The 26,574-nt window shown below is 45.1% G+C and overlaps 1 protein-coding gene across 5 annotated transcripts in view; it reads right to left on the bottom strand.

Annotated features, from left to right (window-relative positions):
• The window catches only part of LOC106749846 (SAM and SH3 domain-containing protein 1-like), a 335,009-nt gene that overhangs the window by 10,299 nt on the left and 298,136 nt on the right, over positions 1–26,574 (bottom strand). For 2 of the 5 annotated variants that reach the window (XM_014629702.1, XM_014629703.1), the window contains exons 7-17: positions 20,163–20,324; positions 18,873–18,929; positions 14,601–14,667; positions 12,858–13,029; positions 12,551–12,779; positions 11,966–12,238; positions 9,529–9,627; positions 7,377–7,715; positions 7,060–7,272; positions 5,525–5,675; positions 433–4,983 (exon numbers count right to left, since the gene is read on the bottom strand). In XM_014629702.1, the coding sequence (XP_014485188.1) occupies positions 4,256–4,983; positions 5,525–5,675; positions 7,060–7,272; positions 7,377–7,715; positions 9,529–9,627; positions 11,966–12,238; positions 12,551–12,779; positions 12,858–13,029; positions 14,601–14,667; positions 18,873–18,929; positions 20,163–20,324 (2,490 nt within the window). In that variant the 3' untranslated portion in view covers positions 433–4,255. Of the gene's footprint in view, positions 1–432; positions 4,984–5,524; positions 5,676–7,059; positions 7,273–7,376; positions 7,716–9,528; positions 9,628–11,965; positions 12,239–12,550; positions 12,780–12,857; positions 13,030–14,600; positions 14,668–18,872; positions 18,930–20,162; positions 20,325–26,574 lie in introns of those variants that run through there. The other 3 variants (XR_001374885.1, XM_014629705.1, XM_014629704.1) reach the window with 3 other exon arrangements.

Here is a 26,574-nt window from a genome sequence, read left to right as displayed (position 1 = left end):
ATTAACATTCAATTATTGTGCTCTTCCAAAACAATTAGAACACGTCCTTTTATTCGTGGTAAAAATTACCACAAAATTTTATAATAATATTTGACCATGAAATACGTCACTAAAAATACATAATTTCAATTATAATTCCAATATGATCCAACATTATAAAATGTTGTGGTAATTTATAATATTTTTTCGTGCACAACAGACTGAGGACGTTATCGACGCGAGGTTAATTACGAATATTCCCCACGAGGTGATACGCGTGCGTATCAATTGTTTCAATTAAAAGATTATAGTATATAGGCGCACTACCTTAATGAAGCACTTACCGTTCGCGACGCAGCTGCTTCTTCGCCGGGGGACAATCAGACGAAGTTTACCGAGGCATACATCGGGAAATGAGGTACGCACGACACGAGGACACGTTTGAATCTTCCATCGTTTATTTCTATTCACAGTCAATAAATTAACACTTATCGCTGGAAACCATACGAGAACCGAGAGACGATAAGAATTATGTGTGTTGATTCGTGTCGATGATCATCTATATAAACCCCGCAATTAACTAATAAATACAAAATCAGCTTATAAAAAGGTCCAGCGAGACGCGCGCTAGTCGCGACCGCCGTGCTCTCTCTCTCTCTCTCTCTCTCTAGAATCTGCATTTTCGCTTCGTTTTACTCATTTCCTTTACTTTATGTACATTATATATCCTGTCGTTTGTTAACCACGCGAGAAAAATGGACTAGACCGCTACGTAAACGCTGAATTTCCTTCGCTAGCAACTCGGCGACCCTGAGCGCCTTCCTCCCTCGATCGAGTCTTTACCGATCGCTTCGTCTCGAAGAGCGCGCTCTCTCTCTCTCTCGCTGCGACAGTCTTCTTCAAACGCGTCGGTTCTTCCACTCCCTTCGAAAGTTCGTTCGCTTAAATTATCTATTGCGATTACTGCGCCTTGGGTCTACGATTAGAATGAATTTACTTTACATCGAATGCTGCGTAATTTCCCGAGCTAATAAAATCACTATCGTGTCTATATTCGTACTCTCATAAACTCGTTTACTAATTTTCAACATCGCCTCGTATGTCCCTCTCGCTCTCTCACTCACTCACTCTCTTTCTCGCACGCAAGCATCTCTTCTCCATACCATTTCGCTCTTTCTCTCGTAATAATAATCGTCCACTACACGTATTATTACTCTCGATGGAACGGATAAACTAGCAGACGTCACCGAGACCGACGTGTCAGTTAGCGTCCTCCCTCTCGGCATCTTTCGATGAAAAAAAAAAAGAAAGAAAAAACCGGCCCACTCTGGCGGACCGCACGCGAATGAAATCTCGTTCTCGAGATCGTGAGAAAGCTCTCGATCGCGAAATTACGCGCCGCGATTGAGCGTGTCGCGTTGATCGATGGAAGCAACTCGCGAGCTAAGCGCAGCCGACTTCTGACCGGCTCGTATCCTCCCTCCTCGTCTTCCTCCAATTCGCTTCCCTCCGTGATGCGATTATAAGCGCGGCGGACGATATTTGTAGAAGAAGCACCTACGCGATCCTACTTTACGTAGATGACGACGTGGTGTAAAAGGTGTGAAGCGATTGTCGCACCTCGGGGGACGCGAGAGTCTGGCGGCGATTTCTTTTTAATTTACGACAATTGCGCGATAACTGTTACGCGCAATGACTTGAGCGCAACGTACCGCGGAGAGTGTAACCGCGCGGCTATACGGTTTGTCGGGGTGCGCGCTCGCTCCTCTCCACGTGTCTTACAATTAATAACAACGCTTCTCGTAACAGTGAAAACTTATCACTTATTATTATTATCCGTCGGGCTCTCCTCGACTCTGCCCATATCTGTTCCCGCAGCCCTTTCTCCTGATTGCGCGCCCCCGCGTCTCGTAAATTCATCTACGATTTTACACTATACAAGAGATGTACATAAGATCCAACGGTACTATATATATATCGATATAGTCTAGTCTTAAGTTTTGGCAAACGGGCAAGATCAATACAAAACATCGTTACATCGTTACTATAATAATCTCTATGTACATACAAAATCTCTGTAACTTTCAACACGTTCCTCCTCTGCGCGCGGCGTGGTCAATATACACATGTACAGGTTTTTACCATCGTGTCGAAGAACTGACGTAGTCGCATCGACGATGGGGATTGTCGATCGTAGTAAAAGCAAAGTTCGAGTGTTTCATCTCTCTTTCTTTAATCGGTGCCGAGTTCCTTCGCGGGAATTTCTCTTCGTAGAAAAATTATACGGAAAAAGTAAAAAAGGCGATACCCCTTCCGTGTGTGACTGCACGCATCGCGTAAATAAGCTAAGTAAGTAAAAAACGCTCGTAAGGCATCCTGTGATCCGAATGTAATCCGTCTGTATCACCGGATATAAGGTGGATATTCGCGCTACTAAGCGGAAATTCGTCTCGGGCGTCGTCGAGACAATTCATAACTGTCCCGGCGATTCGTTCGCACACGTTCTTCCGGCGATAAGATCGATCGAACGTGCGGAGAGTTTAAAGATACACGGGATATAAGAATCGTCCCGCACGCGTGTGAGAGAGACGGGACTCGATGGCGTTGGCAGTTTTTAACGAGCTCGTAGCGGACGAACTATACACGATACTTCGCAGTGATTGATTAATAGCGGGGGTCGTTGCTGGCAAAGATGAAACCGACAGATAAAATCGAAATCAAAACTAACAGGCGCGCGTCTTTATTATCCATTCTCTCTCTTCCTTTTATTTTTCTCCACGCGAATAGAACGTGAGTAGCGCGTTTTCTTTTCTTTCTCTCTCTCTCTCTCTCTCTCTCTACCTACTCGTTTTAATCGATCGTATATATTGCTACCGTATCACATATAGTATTCGCTTATTATTTATTATGCACGATTACGTAGGCGCGCGATGAGACCGTCGCTCCGAACGGTGCGTAACATCGCGAGGATGACCGGCAGTGACGTCATTTTCTGCTCGACCTCGCTCCATACTCGTCGAATGCGCCTCTCGCTGCGAGCCGAACGCGAAGAGGAAACCTCTCTCTCCCCGGGGAGCCCTCGTTACAACTGCTGGAATTTCGCTCGTTTCGCGTGATTCTTGCCTCAGTTCTTCCCGCCGCGTCCAAATATGCGAGATGCGGAATAACAAAATGTTCCCCCGACATTAATATCGGGCCGCGTCGAGAGATATTAGAATTTCCGTCCGCGTCGTTGCGCACCTTTCTCCCGCGCTCGTGACGAGAATGATCAAACGAAGCGAAATCCGCGGCGCTCCTTCGACAACAATAACGAGAAATGAGATATTGCTTTTGCGTACCGCTCGCTGGGGCCGAGATGACATGAGGCGGTAAATACCGACAATTGCTTTTTCGGAATGGAAGAAACCTGCCGTGCTCCGATTCGAGAGTCACGTGTGAGTCTCGCCGAGTCTCGAGCGAATCTCGAGTCGATCCCAAATTAGAATCGTACACGGTAAAAAAGTTTCTTTGGATTTTGTATACGTGTTTGCTTGATATAAACAACGTAATTTAATATCAAATATCATTTTGTCGGAATGAAAATGTTGTTTCAATAGAATAAATCGTGTTGTTTGATAGACAAAAACAGTATTATTTGGAGGAAATGATATTTGGTTTTCCAAAAAAAAAAAAAAAAAAATTATTCGTTGCATATTAAATATTGTTCTACTGAAATAAAGAAGTTTTTACCGGTGGTAAGGTTGGAGTCCATTTTGTTCATTTTTCATCCAATTAATACACAACATAGATAAAAGAAATAAATAATAATATAAAACTTCATCCTCAGTTTATTTATAGATGAAAAAAATCAAGTTTACTAGCCGACTTCAAATAATTGTAGTAAAACACACTTGGAAAAACGCTCTGAAAAAAACCACTTTGCCATTAGAGAGTTAATATTTTTCCGGCGTAATGTTACTTCATTTAAATAATTGATTGACAACCACTGTAATACTTGCATGAAAAAAAAAAAAAGAAATATGTCATCCGACGTAAAGATACTGTTTTCCTGTTTGACCTATTTTCTGAATCAAACATCCGTTTGTTTGCCCCATTCCAAGAGAGAAATTAATTTCAATGAAAGAAATTTGATTAAATCCAAAGAGATCTTTTTCTCTGTATGGACCCCGAAGTCGAAGCAAAGTCTCCTGCGTCAATCACGCGACTCCCTTACCTCCGCCGTCTTCAGTCTCGCGCTCAGAGTCGCGCCGCGACTCGTCGACCCGATCTGCCTCTCTCATTGGTAACCCCCGTCATGACCCTTGCTGCCACCTTGGGAGGTCGGCGACGCCCTGGTAAAGCTACCGAAATTCTTGGTCGGCGAGTCGGACGCGGCGCTAGCGGAAGCGAGCACCTTGTCCCGCGGCGGCGGCGCCGAGCTGATGCTGGACGAGCTGACGCCGGAGTCGCTGGACTTCTCGCTGAGACAGCCGCGTTGGCCGAGGCCGGTGACGTTGCCGGCGGCCTCGAGGTCGCTGCTACCGCCCACCACGTACTTGACCATGCCGGCGAGTTTCTGGCCGGCCTCGCAGGCGTCCTCGATCACCACCGTCTCGCCGAAGTTGCCCCTCTTCGCGATGAAACGCACGTTGCCGCTGCGCAGCAACGGCGACTTCTCGAACTGAGCTTCCTTCTGGCTCGCGCTCGCGATCGGTATGTTAGGATGGAAGTCATCCTTCGGGTCCGCGCCCTCCGCGGCGACCGCGCCGGCAGCGTTCTTCGCGGCCGCCGACGTCGCGCCGTCCAGATTGTTCTCCCTCGACACCTTCGCCGACGTGGTCGTTGATTCCGGGCTGATGGTCCGCCGACTGGTCGTATTCTTGTGCGCGTCGTAGCAGCCCGAGTCCCGCGGGAACTGGCGTCGGTTAAAGGGAGAACAGTGGCCGGACGTCTGGCCGGAGGTTAAGACCAGACGGTTGACCTCGTCGCCCTCTGAACTCGAGGCCAGGTCGCCCTCGCTGCCCGCTGTAAGGACAGGAGGAAAAAGGCCGCGTGAGATCTCGTGGCTGATCAAAACACGATTCCCACGTCATGATGAATGATGGGAGAGTTTGTTATTAATGCGGCCAATTATTCGATAAAAGCGCGCGCCGGTAACAATTAGCGGATTTTGATAGCGAAGTTTCGAGTTAGCATTTCGCGCACGTACATTATTATTATATTGTTATCTGCACGCGACGCGTTTCTCCGGAGCACGCTATCTCCATAAATTTTTATCTCCCGGCGAATAAAAACGGGCGGAAGGTCGAAAAATGAAGTTTCGTAACTTCTTATTTTTATCTTTTCGCGGGGCTCTTAAGGATGCGCTTGGGTTACGAGATTATTACGCTCTTAATTGTTCTTTGTGCTATGATAACGGAGGAGAGAGAAGATTATTTTCGTCTCGAAGGAAATTACGGCGGATCTTTTTTTCGAAGACGCGCATACTAATTGTAACTCGACACACGTGGGGGAGACGATGATGAAAAGGGCTTGTGGGAAACGTGAATATGTAGCATATACTCACACTGCAGATCGTGCAAGAGCTGCACGGCAGTGAGTATCTTGGCGCGATGCTCGGGCTGATGTATACGCAAATAGTCCAGATCCGCCGCCTCTAACTCCCTGAAGAGCTCCAGATCCTCGTATCCGTTCAGCACAAAAACTGGAATATGTTCCTGCGCGTAACATTCATCTTTGAGATACTGTTTCTACCTTAACGGAGCCTTGAATAGTTACTCGCAACAACGAATTTCGCACGACAGCGGTACCCCACGCGCACCTCGACGCGCTTTCATCGGGAAACGCACTGAAAACGATGTAATCTTGGAGAACACATTTTCGGAATACGGAGAGAATTTTTTCTCCAAGTTAACGACTTGCACTAAGGTTAGAAAGCTCAAAAGATTTACGCCGATTCGTTGCGTTTAATGCTTCATTGTAAATATATATACCTGTGTGGAACAAAATCTGATTTGTCGGGGAACTATAATCCATGCGCCGAAAATATATTTTTTTCCCCCTGTCGCGAAATGCACGTAATGAAAGCGTGCGCAAATCTTTGAACGGCAAGTTCGATTTAATGCGATGGCTGTAACGTGAGTTGATTTAAAGGAGCCGAAATAGCATTTTCGGAACGTTTTAAGACTGTACTGTCGTGCGAAATGCAAGAGAAGAAAAAATGTAAGTCGCACATTTAGAACTTCAATCAAGTGTATACCGGAACGTCGAGAGAAATCTGACGGTGCTCATTAAACGATCGATCATAGTGGCTGGCTTAATTAAGTGATACGGCTTTTCGAATCGACGTTTCCGGGACAGTGGCTCCTACCATTTTGTTCCCTACCCCTTCGCTCGGTACGAGACTCTTGAACGTTCGACAGTGAATCATGATCGAGTCCCTTATCTCGTGCCGAATCGCAATGCTGTACGGGACGTTCCACAATTACGTCGACGGGATACACTTTCAACTGTGTGAATTCCGTCGCGAATTTATGCTAGGCAATAAGAAATTGTTCTTAACACTCGATACGAAATTTAGCGAGCTTGAGCAACGTGTCTATCAAGATGAAGTGAAATGAAAATTTATTAGAAAATAAAACTCTATACTAAAGAAATTCAACCAATGCCGTAAATATCTTGGCCGTCCTTATTATTTTAATCTTTCATATCCGCGGTTAAGAAAAATATTCAATGACCTGTCTTGGTACTCGGTATAAATCGAACGTTGGTCGGAGAGAGAATGAACGATCGAAAGAGAGAAGGTAAAGGAAGGAAGGAACTCCCGGGAATATATGGGTGTAGGTGAGGATAAAAATGAGCAAGGCGGAGGCAAGGAGCGATAAACGGAGGGAGAGAAAGGGGGAGATCGAACAAAACGTCATGGTCTGCGGAACCCGCGAGTTGTATAAGTTGGAAAGCCGATGCGAACGTTCGCGGGGCGAAAGGAGAAGGCGCGACACCGAATAAAGAAACGTATAAAAGCAGGTTCTCTACTTTGCATTCGACGCCATGCAAATGCGAATCAGTTTGTTCGAGCCGCGGCGAGATATTGCTCTCTACCTGAAGATTCATTCGCTGCAAGAGCTCTTGAACGGAGCCCGGCTTCTGCCTGTATCTCTGACCCCACTTGCCCCGCTCCGGCTCTCCCCGCCTGGGCACCCTGTCGTTCAGTATCTCGACGTTTATGAACTTGAAGTGGCCTATCCTGTTGTGCACGACGCCCTTCCACAGTCCGCTCTTGTTCATCTGCACCACATCGATTACGTCCCCTTTCTGGAAACAACCGTGGCGGCATCATTCTTGCGTCGCCCTTATCGAGTGACTTTGAACAAAAGACGCCGTGGTCGCCGTTTTGACGTAAGTCAATTGTTACGGACCTTGAACTTTAACGCGTCCTTGTCGTACGGGCTAGGAGTGTAGTCCACCAGCGCTCTCGCTCTGCAGAGAACCGGGCCGATGGACGTCGGGCTGATGGCATCCCGGTCCTCGCAGGATATCGAGCTGTGATTGCTTCCTGCGCGGACCAATGCCTGCGTGCTGGAGCCGCTTCCGCTCGGGAGACTCTCGACGCTGCTCGCGCTGCACGGGAAAGCTTCCGAGGACGCGCGGTCTTGGCGCAGCCTCGAGATCTTTCGCTGCACGTCGTGCCTCAAATTCCTCGCTCGACCGGCGATTCCCGCCCTGGCGTCGCCCTCCAGCAGCGCGCTGGCCTCCGACTGGAAATTTTAATTGAGTTTTGGAGAACAGCGGCGCGCCGAGAATACGTGCCCCATCGAATGCATCGAGAAAAGAGCGCCGCGTTAATTAAATCGAGGAGCTATGTGAAATAAGGATCTCCGAGCAATAATGCATTTATGACGCCCTGGAATGTCGTACGGAGCGATCGCGAAAACTGTCCCGCTACACGTCTTCCGAAATTAAATTATTAAGCCACGAAGGACAAGTTGATATATAGGGTGTCCGAACGGATTGAACAAAAAAGTCCTCTACGCAAAATGGCATTTTTTTGTTCTATTACTAAATTTATCTATGCTGATACCTTGTATGCGCCCCATGAATTTGCCTTAATACAACAAGTTTATTCTCTTACTGAAATAATGTCTTTACGAACATATGGTTACAATACAGAAAAATAATAACAATGACGGGCAAGTAAAACGTAATTTAAATCAATTTAATTGTTCATTAGTCGAATTAAAATTAACATAAATTAGGCACGTTAAATGTTTCAGTCCCTATTTTTAGGCCATCTTCAGCGAGTTAAGGAAGTGAATGTAGTATATTTCATGGCGTATGTCTCTCGGCCTCACGATCGGTCCTTCGCGAAACATATTTTCACAGATGAAATTTTTCACGTAACTCTTCGAACTCGCAGCTGGATGAAAATAAAAGACAATTGTCTCGCGTTTCTGATTAGAGGCTTTGGTAAAGACACACGATCCTCTTCTCGCCCCTAATGTGCGCGCTGACATCGACTTGTCGGTTGGGAGAGAGAGAGCGCAACATGTTATGACTGTATAATTTCGTGAGCATGTTGGAGGCGAGATTTCGCTTCGTATTAGCTTACGTATTTTTCGCGACGCTGGAACATCACACACACAGAGTTGCGTCAACGGAACGGAATGGATAAATGGCGCGAAGAGAAGCGTTAAATCAATACGCGTGTTCAGGATTAGAATCGAGCTTACCAATTTCGCGCGCATCGATTGCTATCTGATCCGTTAGAACGCGACGCGATCCTCCATTCATACGTTGCACACGCAATAGCGGCGAATCGATGTTACACTCGTGTATGTGAAAAATCGCATGTTACACGTCGATATAACAGCGTGTTAGCCCAATAACGAACATGCTCATTAAGATGTATGGTCAATTGCGACACTTTTTCTGATGAATTTCGCAATTTCGTATCCAATAGTAAAAAAAAAAACGTATCTGCTGAGAATGATTGAAAAACAAATTCTCCTATTGGACGCGGAATGCGTCCTAAAATAAAAAAAAAATTATAATCATCATTTATTAATGTGTACAAAAATAAACGCGTACGAAAATGTTACAACTTTTTTGTGACTGACCATACGACCAAAGTTGCGACGGGAAATCGACAACGTAACTGTGCGCGACACTCGAGGTTTCCAAACGAGATCCGTAATTATTTCGTGAGATTACTCGTCTATTAATAACGATGGACAACAATGAATACTCTCACAAAATTTCGATTTGTTCATTGCTCTCAAAACGCAGGCGTCGAAGCGGGAAATATTTTGTAATGCCGTTTGCGCGAAAAATTTAGGAAGATATCTCCGCATGATCAAACGTAGGAGCGAGAGGAGGAAGAAGCGATATTTCGCGATTCTACTAATCGTCGGGTTTGCTGTATTTTTCTCGGTTATTGCGTTGCTTGGACATCGTTCGCTCTTGCGCGTCCTTCGCGTAATGGTGATCGAGAGGCTGCGTACGAGTACGCAGAAACGGCGAAGGGAGAAACAGCGCAAACGGATAAACTGAACGTTCTCATATGTCACGTACTGTGTGCACGGCGGCCGAGTGTTGATTCTCGAGTTCTTCTTGATCCTCGTAGTCGCTGCTCTGGCTCGGCGACAGTCCCTCCTCGCCGCTACTCCGGCTCTAAAACGTTGATACTCGCAGAGACGACTCTAATGGCGCAATGAAGGGAAAAGCGGACACTATGATGGGTCTAATAGCGCGCTGGTGTTTTTAGATGAGAGTTATGGATATATCACCCGAATATGCAATATTGTCACCAATGATAAATAGCAGATGGGAGGCACACAGTACCGATTCTAAAAGATATTTTACCGTACGTGCAAGTGCGAGGGCTATCAAGAATCTTTCCGATTTGTAACGCACGATCATACAGAAGTAGATGTTCCTCTTATTTAATATATATTCAATCGTTACGTACGAAAATGTGCAATTTTGAATATTTCTTTCTTGGTCCAGATTTTTTCCCAGTAGTAATACTATCTGATGTCTATATATAATATAGATGTGTCATCTAATTGTACATTTGTCAGCATTGTAACAAGTCAAACATGTCACGAGGTATGGCCAAAATCTCTTTGTTTATTTTTTTAATATTATAAGTTCTCCTTGAAATATTTGGAAAGTGTTGAGAGAGTCCTTTTGCAACACGACTGGAAAATCTTCTCGAGATAGCCCTCGCATGGTAAGAAGCTAAAGAATAGCAGCAAATGTACACGGGGTTAAATACACAAGAGTTACGTCATGTTAATCCCTTACGTTACATTCGATATATGTATATTAGTAGAAGGGGGGAGTTGCGTGTTACATGAGAAATAAATAGCGTATGCAGGCTACGCCGGTCTAGATGAGTTAGTGATATACTTAATATTGGCGTGTCAGTGTGTGAGTATTATTTATACATATAGAGGCTGTCAGTGCTGTGTGGGCGTCAGAGCAGGAAATGAGGCACCTTATTCTGCTGTTATGATCAGATTATGAGGTCCTAGGGTTTTCGCTCGAACGTCAAGCCCGATTATTATAATGCTCGGCTATCGCGATTCAACTGTAGTTAAGAGATAAATCGACTAACGAGGTCGTGAATTCTTTAAGTATCGATCTTTCCCGACACCTTCGAGCTTTCTCTACTATTTTCTACGACATTTCCAGAATTATGCACTGCGAGATCATGCAAAAAGGAGATCTCGTATTTTTGGAAAATTGGACACACATCTCCATCTCGTAATTTTTAATATCCAGGTTGACATTAACACTTAGACTGTTGTCACCCATTTATAAGCGAGGGTTTTAATAAACGAAATAGGAATAATTTTATGAACTATATACAGAGATATTAAACGTGGAAACGAAAAAATATCATTTGTACACAATATATTTTAATGTAAAAAAAAAAAATAAACATTGCACACGGTAAAAAATATTTTGTACTCGTGTTAAAATCGGTCCTTGTTTGTGTTAAATTTCTAATTAAAATGTCCGTGTTTTAATTTAACATATTATGTTTAAGTATGTTATTTCAATATTTTATGTTGAGTCGATATTCAATATGTGTAAATGTTAAAATAACATATTTTATACTTTAATGTCGATTAACATATAGATGTAGATATTAATTTTGTGTTAATTTTTGACGTAATATTTGTCAACATATTCGCTGTGTTTAATTAACGTAAAAATTTGTACGGACCGGTTTTAGGAAATGCGTTAAATTTAACACAAAACGTTTCACTGTGCTTGTTTTATAAAATGATCGAACTTACATAGATTTTCCGTGACATATTGAAAAACAAGCCATGCATAATAACGGTTGTTATTATATCAGATTTTCAAGAATAAATTACATTAAATAACACAAGAGATAGGGTAGAAATAGATACCATCACCCTTTCATTGAATGCATCGTTTGTTTCGACTGTATACACGGTTGCTCACGTCACGAAACTGGCAGTCTAATTGTTAAACATGCATTACGTCCTACTCGTCGGACGAGTCAGAGAAATATGATTTCTCGCGATGATCGAAACGGAACGACGTACAATCGTGGACGCCGATTGTCATAAAGTCGATGAAGAAAAGCGTTTGCTCGGAGGAAGCGACCGTGCCGACAATCCGCAAATCGCGGGATCCCATTGTCCGGCCGACGGATGGATCGAGTGGCCTCGATGAACTGAGTCTCTCTTTCTCAAACGTGCCAGCCGCAGCTGGCTGGATTCGTTACTCTAGTAGAGAACCACGGAAATCGCGTTCTCCCGTAAAGCGGGGCGAAAAATGCATATTCACGAGTGCGTCGGCACCATACGCCGCTCGTGTAATCTGCCGTTTCGAAGACGCCCGACCGGTATACATACGTAATGGACTGAGCGCACGCGTCACGCGTGGAGAAGTGGGTTAGTAGTGTGGAAACCGGTCGAGATGATGAGGGGGTGAGATCTACGTAATCCATAGATTCGCAAATACGAACATATCTGGGAACCGGGCGACGTTGCGCGTTGCTTTGCGGTGACGTTGCGTCGGCGGTGTTGGCGGTAACGGTCGTGCTAGTGGTGGCGGGGTGACGCTGATTGGGTCGGGGTGAGACCGAATGGTGATGTTCGTGATGATGGTGGCGATGGTTGTGACGGTGCTCGTGGTGGTGCTCCGGCCGGTCGGCTGGATGGCGCGCGCCCGCCACCGGAGGTGGCTGGTCGCTCCTACTCGTGTCCACCGACACAGTCGACAGTCTCGAGCTCACACTCTGCAGCCCCAAAATTAAATAAATCACGCCGTGACGTAGGCCGGCGAGAGAAGGTCTCCCCCTTCCCATGAACGAACGTGCAGGGCGGCACATGTGGTACACAACACTAGTGACTAATGTAATTCCGCTGCGATCTAACGGCGATACTTCGACATTGAGCGCGATAATAGCTTCGTGACTTACTTGTGATTCGTTAATCTCGAGCGGCGGAACGATCTCGAGTCAGCCGAATCGCGCGATTATTATCCTGGTTCGAGATTCAAATGTTCCGCCGCTCGCGACACGATAGACGGTAGCAGCCGTTGGACTTACCTGCACGTCGCTACTTGCGTAATCTCCGCTCTCACGAGAGGCCCTCGAGTGTGTCAGGGGTATAATCGTCGGCGGATTATTGTGACCCTGAGGAACGATGAGACCTCGCATCGTCGACGTCGCACCTTTCCTCGAACGATCGCGCGGCAAGCTGATATCGCCGGCTGTTCGAAGAGAGATCACACCTTCGCCCCGGTTCTCCGGCCTCAGGTTCAGCGTGAAGCATACCCTGCGGTTCAATCGCGTTCTCCTCATTAATGTTGACGATCCCATGCGCGATCGAATCACAGTTTGTCGGAAACATTACCTTCCATTTTGGATAGTCGCGGTAGGCACCGGGCCGCCACTGGCCCCCATAAGAAAGTCTTCGGGATCCGACTCGTAGGGTGGTTCGTCGTACCAGTGTTGACCGCCTGGTCCGGGGCCTAAACCACCAGCACCTCCACATCGCGCGTCTTCGTCGTACATATACGTGTCGTCTGCGAATGTCAACGTTTCATTCTGCCTTTTTCAATTTGCGGACATGTTAATTATCGCAAAATACAATTCTCCTTTTCGTTAGAAATTACAAACGGCCGAGCAATACTCTGTATTGTGTGTTCAAACACAATGTCACCGAAATTAAATCGTACATTTAGAAAATTCAAATCTCCTCGGCGTAGAAACCTAGGAATTACAAGCGCAGTCGTGTGAAGGAAGACAGGAGTGGCAAAGAGGGTTTTGGGAAATGAAGGTGGCGGGCGCTAACAATAACAAGATTAGTTCGCATGTACGAGGGGCTTCACGACGCGGCCACGCCGCAGCGGCCTTTGTGAATAGGAAATAAAACCACAGCGGTGGTGATAAATCGACAATAAAGAGCATAGAGCTCGCGGTAGGATGTTCCACCCATGCTGAAACACGCGAAATCACACACATTGGCCGCATTTATCAACTTCGATTATTCCAGTCGCGTAAATTCTTACGTTATTATTTCCATAAACACGCGTTTCTTTTCTCGAGCAACAGCAACTGATATTTTAACAAACAAGAATTACACTTGATTTATTAATTATTTTCCGTGTAAATTTTATTTCCTGCACGGAATAAAAATGCTAGAATCAAGTAAACGTAATTACCTGTTTTTCAGCTTCTTAAATAGAAAAATATTTTAATAGCTTGTAGTAAATATTTATTTGACGCAGTAATACTTTGATTCGTAAATTAATTAATGAATTTAAGTGTATACTTGTATATATGTATGTAATACTTTTTTTTTTCATTGGAAAAACCTAGTTTTTTAAATTTTAATCTTTCCGTCCAACGGATATTTTCTGAAAATAAATTCCGATGTTCTCAATATCGAATGAATATTGAATTTAATTCCTTTTAATATATACATATTAAAGAAAATGTATATTTACACGGAGGAAATATCATATATTTCTACTTCTAGTAAATATTTTCCAAGGAATATTGGAGTAACCATTTCACTCGGATCAAGTAAATATTACTTGAACGGTAGTACTTTTTTCTTTCAGTGTACATTTCATAATCGAAACAATAGTAGGTAACAATTATCGATCGCGTTTCCAAACACGACGATTCAGCTTTCCTCGCGGCGCGATTTCTCTTATATTTGGATTTATATCGCGCATCGTTCGGATTTCGTTCTTTTCTCGCGTTCGATGCGAGCCACGGGCGAAACTTTACAACGCGAAAGCTTTTCTCTTTTTCGTTGCAAGCGCCTTTTTGCGAGGCGTTGGTGTCATTCCGGCGCGCTTCCACTCTATCGCGAAAAGCTGCTGAGGCTACGGGGAGCGAGATTTCTTGAAAAAGACTACGAGGGGAGCCATCAGGAAACGAATGCTCAAAATGAGTCTCGCGAGAGTGAGAGGCTACCGTACGAGGTGTCAGGCATTTGGGAGTCGATTCTCATACCGGCGCCGGCACGTGCGCGTTTTGTTCAACGTGCACGAATGTCTTCCGCGCACCTACAAGGAGGGCGGGTTATAGGTCGTGGAGGAGACGAGGCGACAACTAGCTGGAGGTTATTCCTTGATGTACTTACCTCCAGGGAGCTGACCCCGTCCGTCTCGTCCTAGCTGCATTAAACCTTGCCGGATATCCCTCAGTATCTGAAACAGCACAATGACGAGGTCCTGGATAAATGTTTGTCGCGATTAAAACTGCTATTTTAGCGCGCTCGATATCCCGTCTATCGATCGCGCCGCCGGGAGTAAAAGATTGATCGCGGGATACAGATTGTCGTTCATTTCGTATACAACGAGTCGATCTCGCGTAATGGAGAGAGAAAAAAAGGGAAGAGGAGGGTGATTTTCTCAAAAATGAGACAGCAGCGTAAGATTAAAATCGATTTATCGAGTGACTATTTCGATATTTCGCAAAACCTCGAAAAAGTCTTAGAAGACCAAAATGCCAGGCTATTGTTTAACTTTGCGTAACTCGAAATATGTACAGTTGAACGAAATGTTAAATAACGAATAAAACACTCAAATTTATATATATTCGTGTGATAATACGCTCAGAAGAAGAATGGGGAGGTATGTCTAACTAAATTATAGCTTGAAAATGAAAATGTGTGCTCAAAAAGTAAAAATGCGTTATAAGAAAGGTCGGCTATTGGAATATTAGCGCCATTACGTAACGGCGGAATATTAAATAAATGATTCCATAAGTGAATTCAGTAGAATACGCCACCTGATAGTGGAGATATTAAGGGAAGTCGCGATACCTACAAGGGCTATAATAGCACCTTTTCCTCTGATAATTTCGTCAATGTACGGAGAGTGAAATTTCATTAATAACGGGACACGTGTAACTTAAAATTACAAAATGCACGACATCTTTAAATGTAGAACTTACATATCCCGGGGAATTGTATTAAATGAAGGTACACGAAATTACAAGACGACGGTAATCGCCGCGTGAGCAAGAAGAGAACTTGTTACCTGAGTGCCCCAGCACGCGAACGCACACCCACGGGTTAACCCCGCCTCTTCTCGTCTCGGGTCAATTTTTTTCGAAATTTCAAGCGCAACGATCAAGTTCAATTCCGCCGCCATGTAACTATAAAATGTTGCTTAAGTGTATGTCAGAATCTCATTAAACTTTGTGGTACTTCTACGTATCGCCTCTACGCAAATTGCGTTTCTACGTAAGTAGCTAATTGAAGTAATGGCGCGCCTAAGGACTGAATTTCATGCCGAGGGATGCCCTGCCACCGGTAGCCGTAATCGCGTGTAATCTAAATGGTATTACCGGGAACTTACATGCGCGCGGGTTCTTTCACGAGGGATAATCGCCGTTATCCGGCCACACTGGACCACCGTCGTCGACGTTTTTGAGACCTCGTACGGTAAAAGAGACGAGGAGAGGACGGCAGCGGGTGATACAAAGGGAGGAGAGAGAGAGAGCTGTGTACATATATCGCGGTTTTTGCGCCGTTCGGCGGTACAAAACGAAAAGCGACTATCGGTCAGGACGTTGCGAAAATAACGTTCCTGATGAGGAACAGTCCGGCCGAAGGTTGTTTTCCGGGCGAAAAAAAAAAGAGGATCAGCGGTCCGGGCGGAAGAAGAAGAGGGCGACGAAAACGAAGAAAAGGAAAAGAGGAGGTTGTCGAGGGGGTTGCCTGCGGCTGTGTCGGTCCCTACCGAACCAAAGTAGAAGCCAAAGTGAGAGAGAAGGGGGGCGAGGGAGCAAGAGAAGAATAGGAAGGGCGCTTCAACTGCCAGAAAGAGAGAGAAAGAAGGAAAGAAAGAAGGAAGGAAGGAAGGAAGGTAGGAGGGGTCCTCCGGGGAGCAATAAACCCACCGAGAGGTAGAGAGGTGACACTAAAACTTTTACACGGATACCGACCTTTATTTCCATATTGCTCGCAGCCTCAAAAAGGAACATTTTATTTCTTTCCTATGTCTCCCTTCGGTCCCTCCGCCCTTTTCTCATTTTCGCCCCAACCCTCCCTCTTCCAGCGCCGCTTTCCTCCTCTACCGTAACGCCGCCGGTTTTCGGCAATTTCGGCTCGACGCCTCCCCTCCATCTTCTCTTCAGCTTCTCTTAAACACCGTAGAATTCCGCGGAGCTTACGTCCGCGTAATTAAAACTCTCGTGCTGGCGCGCTACTCTAACTAACGACGTTCGCCCCCCCTTCCACTGCCTACTACTTCGCTTTTACGCGCACGCTTCTTTCCTAATGGGCAGTTTTTGGCAAACGGCGAGCGGAGAAATTTTCGCGGGAATACGCGACATACGTAAACGAGCTAAGCCGCGCGGCGGGCTAAGTCCCGGTGTTGTTACGTGCGAGGCGTGTGTAATGCGACCCGCTCGAGTGTTCCCTCTCGCGTGAAGCGGCGCGTTGCCCACTTATGCATGAACCGCGTGCAGTATACGTGATTGCGTTGAAACGGTTCCGTTTTACGCGTCGAAACCGCCACTTTTCCCTCATTACCGGGTATCCTTGAAATTTACAGGACGCGCTCCGTATCTCTCCGCCGTGTTATTTTCTATATGCGGACTCCACGTTCGATATTTCGGACTACCTACCCGGCCCATTAACGAAAATTCGTCGTCCGGACGTCGTTTCCCCTCTTTGACTCGGAACAATAAATGCGTTGTTGTTCACGCGTGCGGTCTCTTAGACTGTTACGTGGTTTTTGCGAAATTACGATGAAGGAAGTTTGCCGAACAAATAATGGCATGGGAGAGCACGGGCAATCGAGAAGGGTGGGCTTCGACGTCTTTTATACGGCTCATTCGACTAACTTTTTAACGGAGTTAATTTTTTAATAAAGTCGCTCGCGCGTGCGCGACGTTATCCCGGATGTCCCTTTCAAGTAGTTAATTTAGTCGGTCCCGTACTCCTTTATTCCTTTATACCGCGGATAAATTAACGACGATAAACTTTTTACCGAGTTATCTGGGATTATCATCAAAAATCGACGGGAAAGAGGTATTGTTTGCCAAAGTTAATCTCAGAGAAGAGAGTTCAGATCGGGTGAAAGGGTTGTTTATTAAAATTCTCACAGAAGCCTTCGACGAGAGTTAGCTAATGGATTTTATCGCAAAGTTATCCTTCCCTGATATCTTCCGTACTTCACGTATTCGACGTTCTCTCTGCTTTTTTTTTTTAATTTATCTTTTAATAACATTTTCAAGCCCAGTCGTCATCGAACTTTATAGCTCTTAATGCCGCGATGCCCTAATTAAATATCTTTCAAATACAAGGCGCCCCTTGCATCGTCCTCGTTTTATTTTAACCATCGCCGCCCTGTAGAATTTCATATAACTCTCCTTGGGTCGTTTTTGGCCACCTTATAATTATTCATTTTATATTGGGAAAAGGAGTTCTCGATATATAAATAAAGGATTTTTAATATATAAACATTTTTTTTTAATCAATAGAAACAAGAAGTACAAATATTGCTATGAAAATAATTATTTGGAATTATCTTCAGATGTTAAATTGAAACATAAATTACGTTATATCCTTGTAAAAGATGCAAGTTTTCTGAGTATAAAAATAAATAATATCGATATAGCCCATCCGATATTTTTATTTACGATACGTATCAATGCGAAATATCAATATTTTCAACCGCGCAGTACTGAAACACCTACGCGAGGTTGCCGTGCGATCGCACGCACGAGACAAGAGCGGACCGGGCGCGAAAGCACGTTGCGGGGAAATAAGAAAAGCGCGTGTATCGTGCGCCGATCGCGCATAAGAAATTCACGGCGTAGCGTCGCGGTACGCATTGACGATTATGATGATATCACGCTGATCTGGCTTTGCTTTGCATAATAAGAGATATCGAGTTGGCGAAAGACAGCCCGAAGAGGAGGGGATCGCGTGAAACGGGGGGAGGAGGTGGCCTAGGTGATAGCGCATACATGCAAATTTCGTCCTGCGAGATTTCCGATGCGGGAGGCAGGATTGTATCGGATAAGGCCACCGGCTCCCAGGGCCAATATCAGTCGGACGACGAGAAGAGGGTTGCCGATGATCCGGGCAATGCACGGGGGAATCGCGGGAAGAAAATAAACGAGGCGAGTGGGTTTAATCGCGATACGACGCGCGCGCCGTCCTTATCACGATCGGCACGCGCGATAACGAAAATTGTCGTTCGCTCAAACGCGAAAACGCGGGGAGATATATATTCTCGCGGAAGTGAGCCATTAGACGATTTCGAGGGGGGAGAAGCGCCGGGAGATCGAGCGTATTTAATCGGCGCGAGATCCTCCGCGAGTAAGTTCATTAGTAAAAAAGCGTGGATCTCGGGAGAAAGATGCGGGCGTCTTAAGGCGTGCGCGCGCTACTCACCTCTTCGTGCTCCTTGTGGATTCGCTCTTTCTTCCGCAGCGCCTCTTGAACTTTCAGCTGAAAAATGCAAGGGGATGGAAGCGTTCTTAAGTTTCGTTTAAAAAGGTTTTATCGGCGGTAAAGCGACTTTCTCTCGCGAACGACTCGGAGCGTCCTGACTAAATTCACAGATCACGATGGATTGTGCCCAGAGAAAGAGAGAGAGAGAGAGAGAGAGAGTGGCTCTTACTCGCAGCTGTTCTGACGCGCGACACAAATTGTTTTCTCTCGGAGAAAGAATCAGTCATAGGAGCTAAAATCTAACCGCAGCTAAAGTATGTCTTTGAAGGGGGGACAGTAATATATTGTTGCTAAATTTATTAACTGTTTGAATCTAGGATGCTATAACGAAAAATATTAACCAGATCGCACAATAATATTAATATCATATTTAAAATCGAAATAGCGATAGAAAATTACTGCTTTTTTCTTTAACAGAAGTTCTCCTTAAGATTTCAGCGTATGCTGAATTTTACACTGAAATTTAGCTATTTACTTTGATTTAATATCATATCGTATCTGATGGAGTCGAGACTTCTAGATCAATCATCTTAGATATTACAGCACTTCGTCGATTAATGTAATAAATGTCTTTCGTATTGTCTATATCTAGCATAACCAGGGAGAGGATACAGTTAACTAATCTTAGCTAATCATTTCAGCTAATAAAGTTGTACCTCGCAGCAAAAATGCATTTTACCTCTAATAGTCAGCTTTTTGCAAAATTCAAACCAGCTAATAAGTTTTAGCTATTACTAAGTTATTTTTCTGAGTGTATTCCTTATTAATCTTTGAACTATGTACCAGAGAGAGAGAGAGAGAGAGAGAGATAAAAAATATTTTTAGCGAATTATGTAGGCAACAAGTGTGATTTGAAACGTTATTGTGCAGAAGATTGCATTAATGGTATTTTATTCCTTAGGCATAGTAATATTAAAAATGTCTAATTAAGCTCGTTATTTTTGAATATTGGTGCATCATGATTGCTGCATCGCGATGCATCGAATTATCAACAGTCAACAATGAATGTACGAACATATAATGACCCTGATTGGAAATTGTCGAAAGCACTTTGCCTACATGGAAAAAAGGAATTAGCTGTCCATATAATATAATTGAAATTTAGCTACCAGACCTAGTTTTTAGCTGTGGAAGTTAGTATTCAACTATGGGAGCAAGTTTTTTGTCCGTGTAAAGAATGAAACATCGTTACGGTATAACGGAAAATACAAAGAAACGTGTACAACTTACCCTCTGTATAGTTTCTTCGAAACTGTTCGCTTGGCCACCGTTCATCTGTAGGTATCGCAGTCGGTCGTAATCTCGAGGATCCACCATCGAACGGAGTATCGTGTGTCCCATGTCGGGTCCGAGACCCAAACCACTTTGCAAAACACTGTCCGGTGTGTCAACCTATAAGCAAAAAAGTGCAAATATGATTATTGTGACAGACTAATGGAAATTAATTTTGATTAAGAAAACTTCGAAGAATATATTTCATTAAATGTATAAAAATTTTCCTGCTTATTTCTCGTAATATTCTGAAGAAAAAAGTAGAGATGATTAAATATGTATTTTTGGCACCTTAATTAGTTTGATTAAAACAGACGTAAAATTATATAACCATCTCGGTCTGGAAAATATCGGAATCGCTAGTCGCCTTCCTTTCCTCTCATTTCTACATGCCGCTCCCCCACGGCGTAACGTCGCGCAATTTATTTCGGGGGAATTCAATTTATGCGCGAGCCTCGTGAAATAATAAGGTCCGTTACGCGGGGGTAGTCGGTACATTGATTACAAGCGTATCGTTACCGAGATCTCCGTAATAATTTATTACGATCGTCGTGGAAATCCGCTTCCGCGCGGATACATTTTTGTATGAAGGTGTAGCGCTCCTTTTCATAGAGTATCTCCCATTCTATAGAATGTCGAGCTCCTTTAAAGCGGCCGCCATTTATCCTTTGCGACGTTCCTGCCGCTAATGGGGCTCGTGCATAAGATATTCAGGACGCGGCAAGGGTCGCCATGGAGATCGTCAATTTTCTCGTTCTTCGCTACCGCGGGGAAAGAGTACGGAAGAGAATGAAAGAGAGAAAGATGCCGTCGTGTANGGGGGGGGGGGGGAAAAAAAGGAGAAGTACATAGCGCGAGAGAGATTCTAATCGCGGTGGGTGAGACGTGGGCGGTGTTGCGAGCGCCGTGTTAGTCGAATGATTAAGATAGAAGAGTTTCGTTCCCGCGGTAACTTCAGACAAAGCCTCCGAAGTATTTACAAAGGAGCGCCTCTTCTACGAGATTAGCCTGAGTAGAGAAATTCATCTCCCTTTCCTCACTATTTTAAGCGCGTCCCCGTTCTCTTCCTTGTAGCGTCGTCATCTTACGGCAAGCCAGCACGGGGAAATGGTTCACGGCGAAAATTATCGCGTTGACATCCTGTGAATGCGGCTCACGGAGATTATTTCATTGTCTCTGCTGAGGGACGTTCCGCAGAGATAACGGGGAAATTTCGGCGGTCGATTGTGTCGGCGCGCCGAAGATGATACGGTGTTGCATTTCTGATAATTAAGCGTCCATAGTAGATTGTGACGAAGTGTCGTCCGCAAAATTGCGTCGAATAACAACCTCTTGAAGCAAAATACTCGTTACAACATTTTATCGCGCGGAATAAATTTGAGCCGGGCTCCGCTCTATTTATCGATCAAATTATTTTCCAACGGGGAGCTGTGCAATCTTCTCGGTCGGCTTTAAAACGATACGTACCGCTCCCGTAAAATTTTCCAATTTGGCGAAGGAGATAAGTCTAGTGAAGAGACATTAATATGCTAATAAATGTAGGTGAATAAACTAGCGCGCGTTGGCAATTAAGGTGGTTGGTCCGTTTTCCTAGGAATCTTTTTAAATTTTTACTGCATATTGACACTTCCTTGAAGTTAATGCCCCGTTTTTTTACATTTTAATTTCTTCTTAATCACATTTAGGATTTTAATAAAAAACTATTTTGACATTAATATAGAGACATTATATGACAATTTCAAAATTGTTGATCATTTTGTTTTGAAGATATAGTCATAGAAACAATCTATAGTAATATATATATTCTGAAATCTTGTGACTTTTCATCAATCATTTCCTTTATCAAATGATTGACAGAAGGTCATAAGACTTCGGAATCTATCTTTCTCATCTTTTACAAGAAATAGGATCTAAAAAATAGATATGGTTAGAAATAAGTACTACTAATGTTAACAGAGCCGCGGTCAGGGCGCCATGAATAATATGAGGATTACACAACGATGCATTGTGCGTGATGTGAAACTAACATTACTTGTAGTAAAACCAAATTTATACAACAATCCTGCTAGGGAAGAACCTCTGCTTGTCATCGTCTACCATAATGCTTCTGTGCTTTTCGTTTGAAACAGTAAAGCCTGTTTCTCGGCTCGCGTTTATTATATCAAAACAACGTTTCAAACGCGTGTAATTACGAAGAGACGAAACATGTTTATAATTGAAACAATCTCGGGAATGCCTTTCGATGTTTTTCTAGAAATTCATTTCGCCGAGTTGAATCGCGGAAATCTGCCAAATATCATTTCGCGCGCGCTCTCCGAAACTTATTCCCCGCGGCTTGTTTGCGAACAAATATCGACCCATCGCTCGCGGTAATCTCGATGCCTAAAGAAGAAAAAGCCGCGCTTCTGCAAACAACACCGATTACCTTGCGGTGCGCGATTTAATTAAACCACGTGGTATTTATGTTAAACGGATTAGAACCGTTTGTTTGCGCTCGCAGACTGAGCTTCCTCTCTCCACGGTCGCGACCGTAGCATCCACTAAGCCTGAATAATACCTAGAGACAAGGCTGAGAATTTACGTCGCTCCCTGTTTACCGGGCGCGCGATGTTGACTTTTTCTCCGTTGCTGCGGACGACGCGATGGAATAACCGAAGAAATCCGCCTTCTGCAGACGCATTCCTTATCACCCGCGAATCTGCCGGTCGCCCGGCAGTCTATGTAATCTTCTGATACGATCGAGTTATTGTCCCTCGCTATCTCTTTATCGCAGTTATCTTGAAATTGTGTCGCGATCCGATGTTGCACTCTTTATCCGGCTTGAGAAGATTCTTCCGCTTCGCTATATTATCCTAGTCGGCCGACGTTAATATCCCGTGTAGGTGTCGCGTATAAATTCGGCCAGTACTGATTTACGATACCAATGCTTTAATACGAAAGCGGGAAATGTCACTAACGTGGAATAGCTCAGGAGGTTGCCTGACAGGAAGATCAGATATAAACTTATGAAATATTTGTCTCATATTTACTCGAATGCAGTACGTATTCTTCATGGCATAGTTGATTAGAAATCGGTATCTCTCCAGCAGTTACTTTCTAGCAGATATCGGTTTTGTGCAATGAGCGGATTTTCTTTCTCTCTCCCTCGCGTCGTCCTCGTGCGCTCTCTATACAGGTCCCGTCTGGAAATAAATGTCGCGAGCGCAACAACGATTTCCATCAGTTAGCCCACGACCACGGATTCCGAGATGACGTCCGGCGTGCGAAAGATTAAGCGATCCTTCGCCGTAACGTAAATCACAATAAGCTCCAGGATAAATGACGGATCGAAACGCGAATGGTTAGGGAACGACGGCTGGCTCGGCGCGTCGAGGGTGGTTAAAAACAGAAAGAAGAAGAGAGCGAAGATATTTTTTAAGCGGTTAACTGGCCACCTGGGGCGGGCTCTCTCCTTACAGGATCGGTTTATAGCCGCTCTCAGTCAGCGCCGCCTATCGGTTAATTTATCCTGGCATTGTTATTGCTCCGGCCGCCGCGTCGTGACAAACGCATCTCACGACTTCCTGCACCGGGGAAACCTCCGAGGGAGAGAGGCACGGACGCGTGTCGTCTCCCCCGACCCTTATCGAACTGGTTTACGAACGCGACGGCTCGCGCGGTGTTAAACCACCGCGATTTGTTTCCCGGTAATAACGCGAGAAAGAGAATTCACGCCGCGAAGGTACAAAGAGGCGCGATTGAAATTCCGTTCCCCTCCCTCCGTTGACTCGCTGCGAAGGAAACTGTGTCAAAGGAAATTGAGCCGAAACTTCTTATCTACCCCCTCGGAGATATCTGTTAATAAGTCGTAGGGCGCGTATCTTGCGTTTTCGGCAACTCGCTTTTCAAGCCAACGAATCGGTGCACTTTTGATCCAACAAAAAAATCTCTCTCGCTGATTACTATTGATGTGAGGCCTCCAATATGTATGATCGCGATAACGTTAGCTACCTATATCTTCCGATGAACTCTCCTCGCGAGTTTGCGCGCCAAGTTGAGAACAACACTCCTCCGACAGCACGTTCTCTTCGAGCAGAAACGGAGGTTGCTCTATATAAAGGAGCAGTTTCGACCTGTTGGGAGCATCCTTTTCGTGAAATTCTATTCAGGTTTTGCCTTTCGAGGCAGGCCTATTTTGGGATCACTGCAGATTAATTTCTTTTTACTCTTCCTCGCCTGTCCTAACGGCCAGTTGGGTAAACGAACATGCACCGCGAAAAAGATCCCCCCATTTGGAATTCCGCCGAGGCAGCGTTGGCAATAGCCCCGACTCAGGCGGAGTCTCTCGATTCCGGTCACGGGCGTAATCACGACACTTAGGTAAAAGCGAATGGCGGGCGATGTCGTGGTCTTCGCGAACGGGGTGTGCACCTGGCTCGACGAGCACGTACATAAGCTGCGAGCGGAGGAACGGTCGCCGCTGTTTATCGACGAGACGAAGTGACACGTCGAAATCGCCCGTAGAGACTATTATCAGAGTAATTGAAACGGGTTCTCTCTCTCTCTCTCTTCTCGAATGTGTCCGCGTCGACGTATCGGAATAAATGTCAGATCACCAAGGAGCTCTCGAGCGATGCTGCACATTCTAGTCACGGAAATGATGGCGCCAGTTAAGCGGAATGGGATTGTATCCGGCTGCTGCGAAAATTGACCGGAGAGTCACCGTTGGCATGCAAGTGGAAGAATGCGGCCGTCCCCCGACGCGTTTCTTAATGGAGAGGCGCCTTCTTTTTAATTAAGGCTGCCGAGCGCCCAACTTATGTCGATTAGCTCCGCGTTCGCTCGGATGAGAAAGGGATCGACAAGTATTGGAAACTGCGTGCAATATCGCACATATCACGCGCTGGAAGATAAATGGAGCTTGCGGGAAGCGCGCGGCAGTGAATCTTGGGCGAGGTTTACGGACGGAGCGGCTGCGCGAGATTATCTGGCGCATCGCAAAATCTACGGTATACCGTATAAATCTGTAATTCTATTCGATAAAATTCAATCCCGGGGCGTCACAAATACATCGCGCTGACAGCTATGAATCTGGAAAATGTATGTACGCTTAAATCGCCGATAAAGCTCGCATAGAAAATTTCTTGCCATCTAATTGAGATGTCCGGGACACTCTGTATGCAGCTGGCAGTATAAAGGCATACCTTATAAAGGATGATTGCTTCGAGATTATTTGAATCTTAACGTCGATATTTGCGAGAGAGAATGCATTTGCCCTGTAGACCAAGTATTCTTGCCGACTCGCTGGAAATACGGCTTTGCGTGGGCTGTTATATAAATAATAACGAACGGAGTCGGTAGCGCTCGACGAATTTTTCGGAACGAACACTCGCGCTGCGGGAGATGCGTCGCGCATGAGGAGCGCGAAAGTATCGAACGTATGTAAGAGATACAAAAGTTACGAGAAGCGCGTATGCTCCAATGAGAATACACCACGAGAATATATATCGCAATTGACTTCGATACAGCAAAGTAACGTAAGCGCTGAATAGTAAGAAACGAAGCGTGACTGAAATATTTTCTCTGTCCGATTTCCCGGGAAAAGTTCTCCTCAAGTGCCTTTGCTCGCAAAGTTCGCATCTTGATCCTCGGTTATTTGACCGATCTTTAGTTCAAACAACAGTGGAAACGCGTGAGGGAGGGGATTTTCCGAAGGCAATGGAACGGCTGACTGTCATTAACCGCGAAGGAGATAGCGTTCGCATCAAAATTTAGCTAACGAGATAGGACGTTACGCTGCTGGCATCTAACGACAGGGGAAACGATGTCCCGGGCGTTATGGGGTGCGTCGAAACGACGACACCTGCGGTGGAGAGACAAGTACATACGGGCGAAAGTAAAGGCGGTAATGGACACCACGAGCGGAAAGATATCGCAGCGGTTGCCAACTCACTCGCGCTTTGCCGAACTACTACCGGTTCGGCGAAATGACAATATGTTCGCGGCGAGTTCTTACTCTCAGCGCTGACTTATTGAGGAGCGCATGCGATGGAAGCCTCCGAAGCTAGCTCGAGCGTTCGCGGTGTAACAGCGGTGCTTACGAATGAATACACTCCCTCGTACAAATTGCTCTTTCCGTAGATGTATTCCGCGAGACACTTCTTGTGACACAAAAGGCAGCGCGTTCTTCGGCATTAAGCGGATCATCCCCTGCGGTCTTAAAGGACTACTTAAAACCCGTGGAGCAATACCGAGTTGCATAAAGCAGATGGAAACGGTCGATGATGTTGCTTTATCAATCGAATTACAAAATTCAACAGGTACGGCAAAGCTTCACGTATCGAAGCGCATGGAAAATTGAGATCCATTAATTGAAACGAATTTGCTGTTC

The sequence above is a fragment of the Dinoponera quadriceps genome, unplaced genomic scaffold, assembly GCF_001313825.1.
Source record: "Dinoponera quadriceps isolate SergipeBrazil2010 unplaced genomic scaffold, ASM131382v1 scaffold4498, whole genome shotgun sequence".
NCBI lineage: Eukaryota > Metazoa > Arthropoda > Insecta > Hymenoptera > Formicidae > Dinoponera > Dinoponera quadriceps.
Note: the sequence above shows the minus strand (reverse complement) of the source record. Positions and strands in the feature narration are given on the sequence as shown.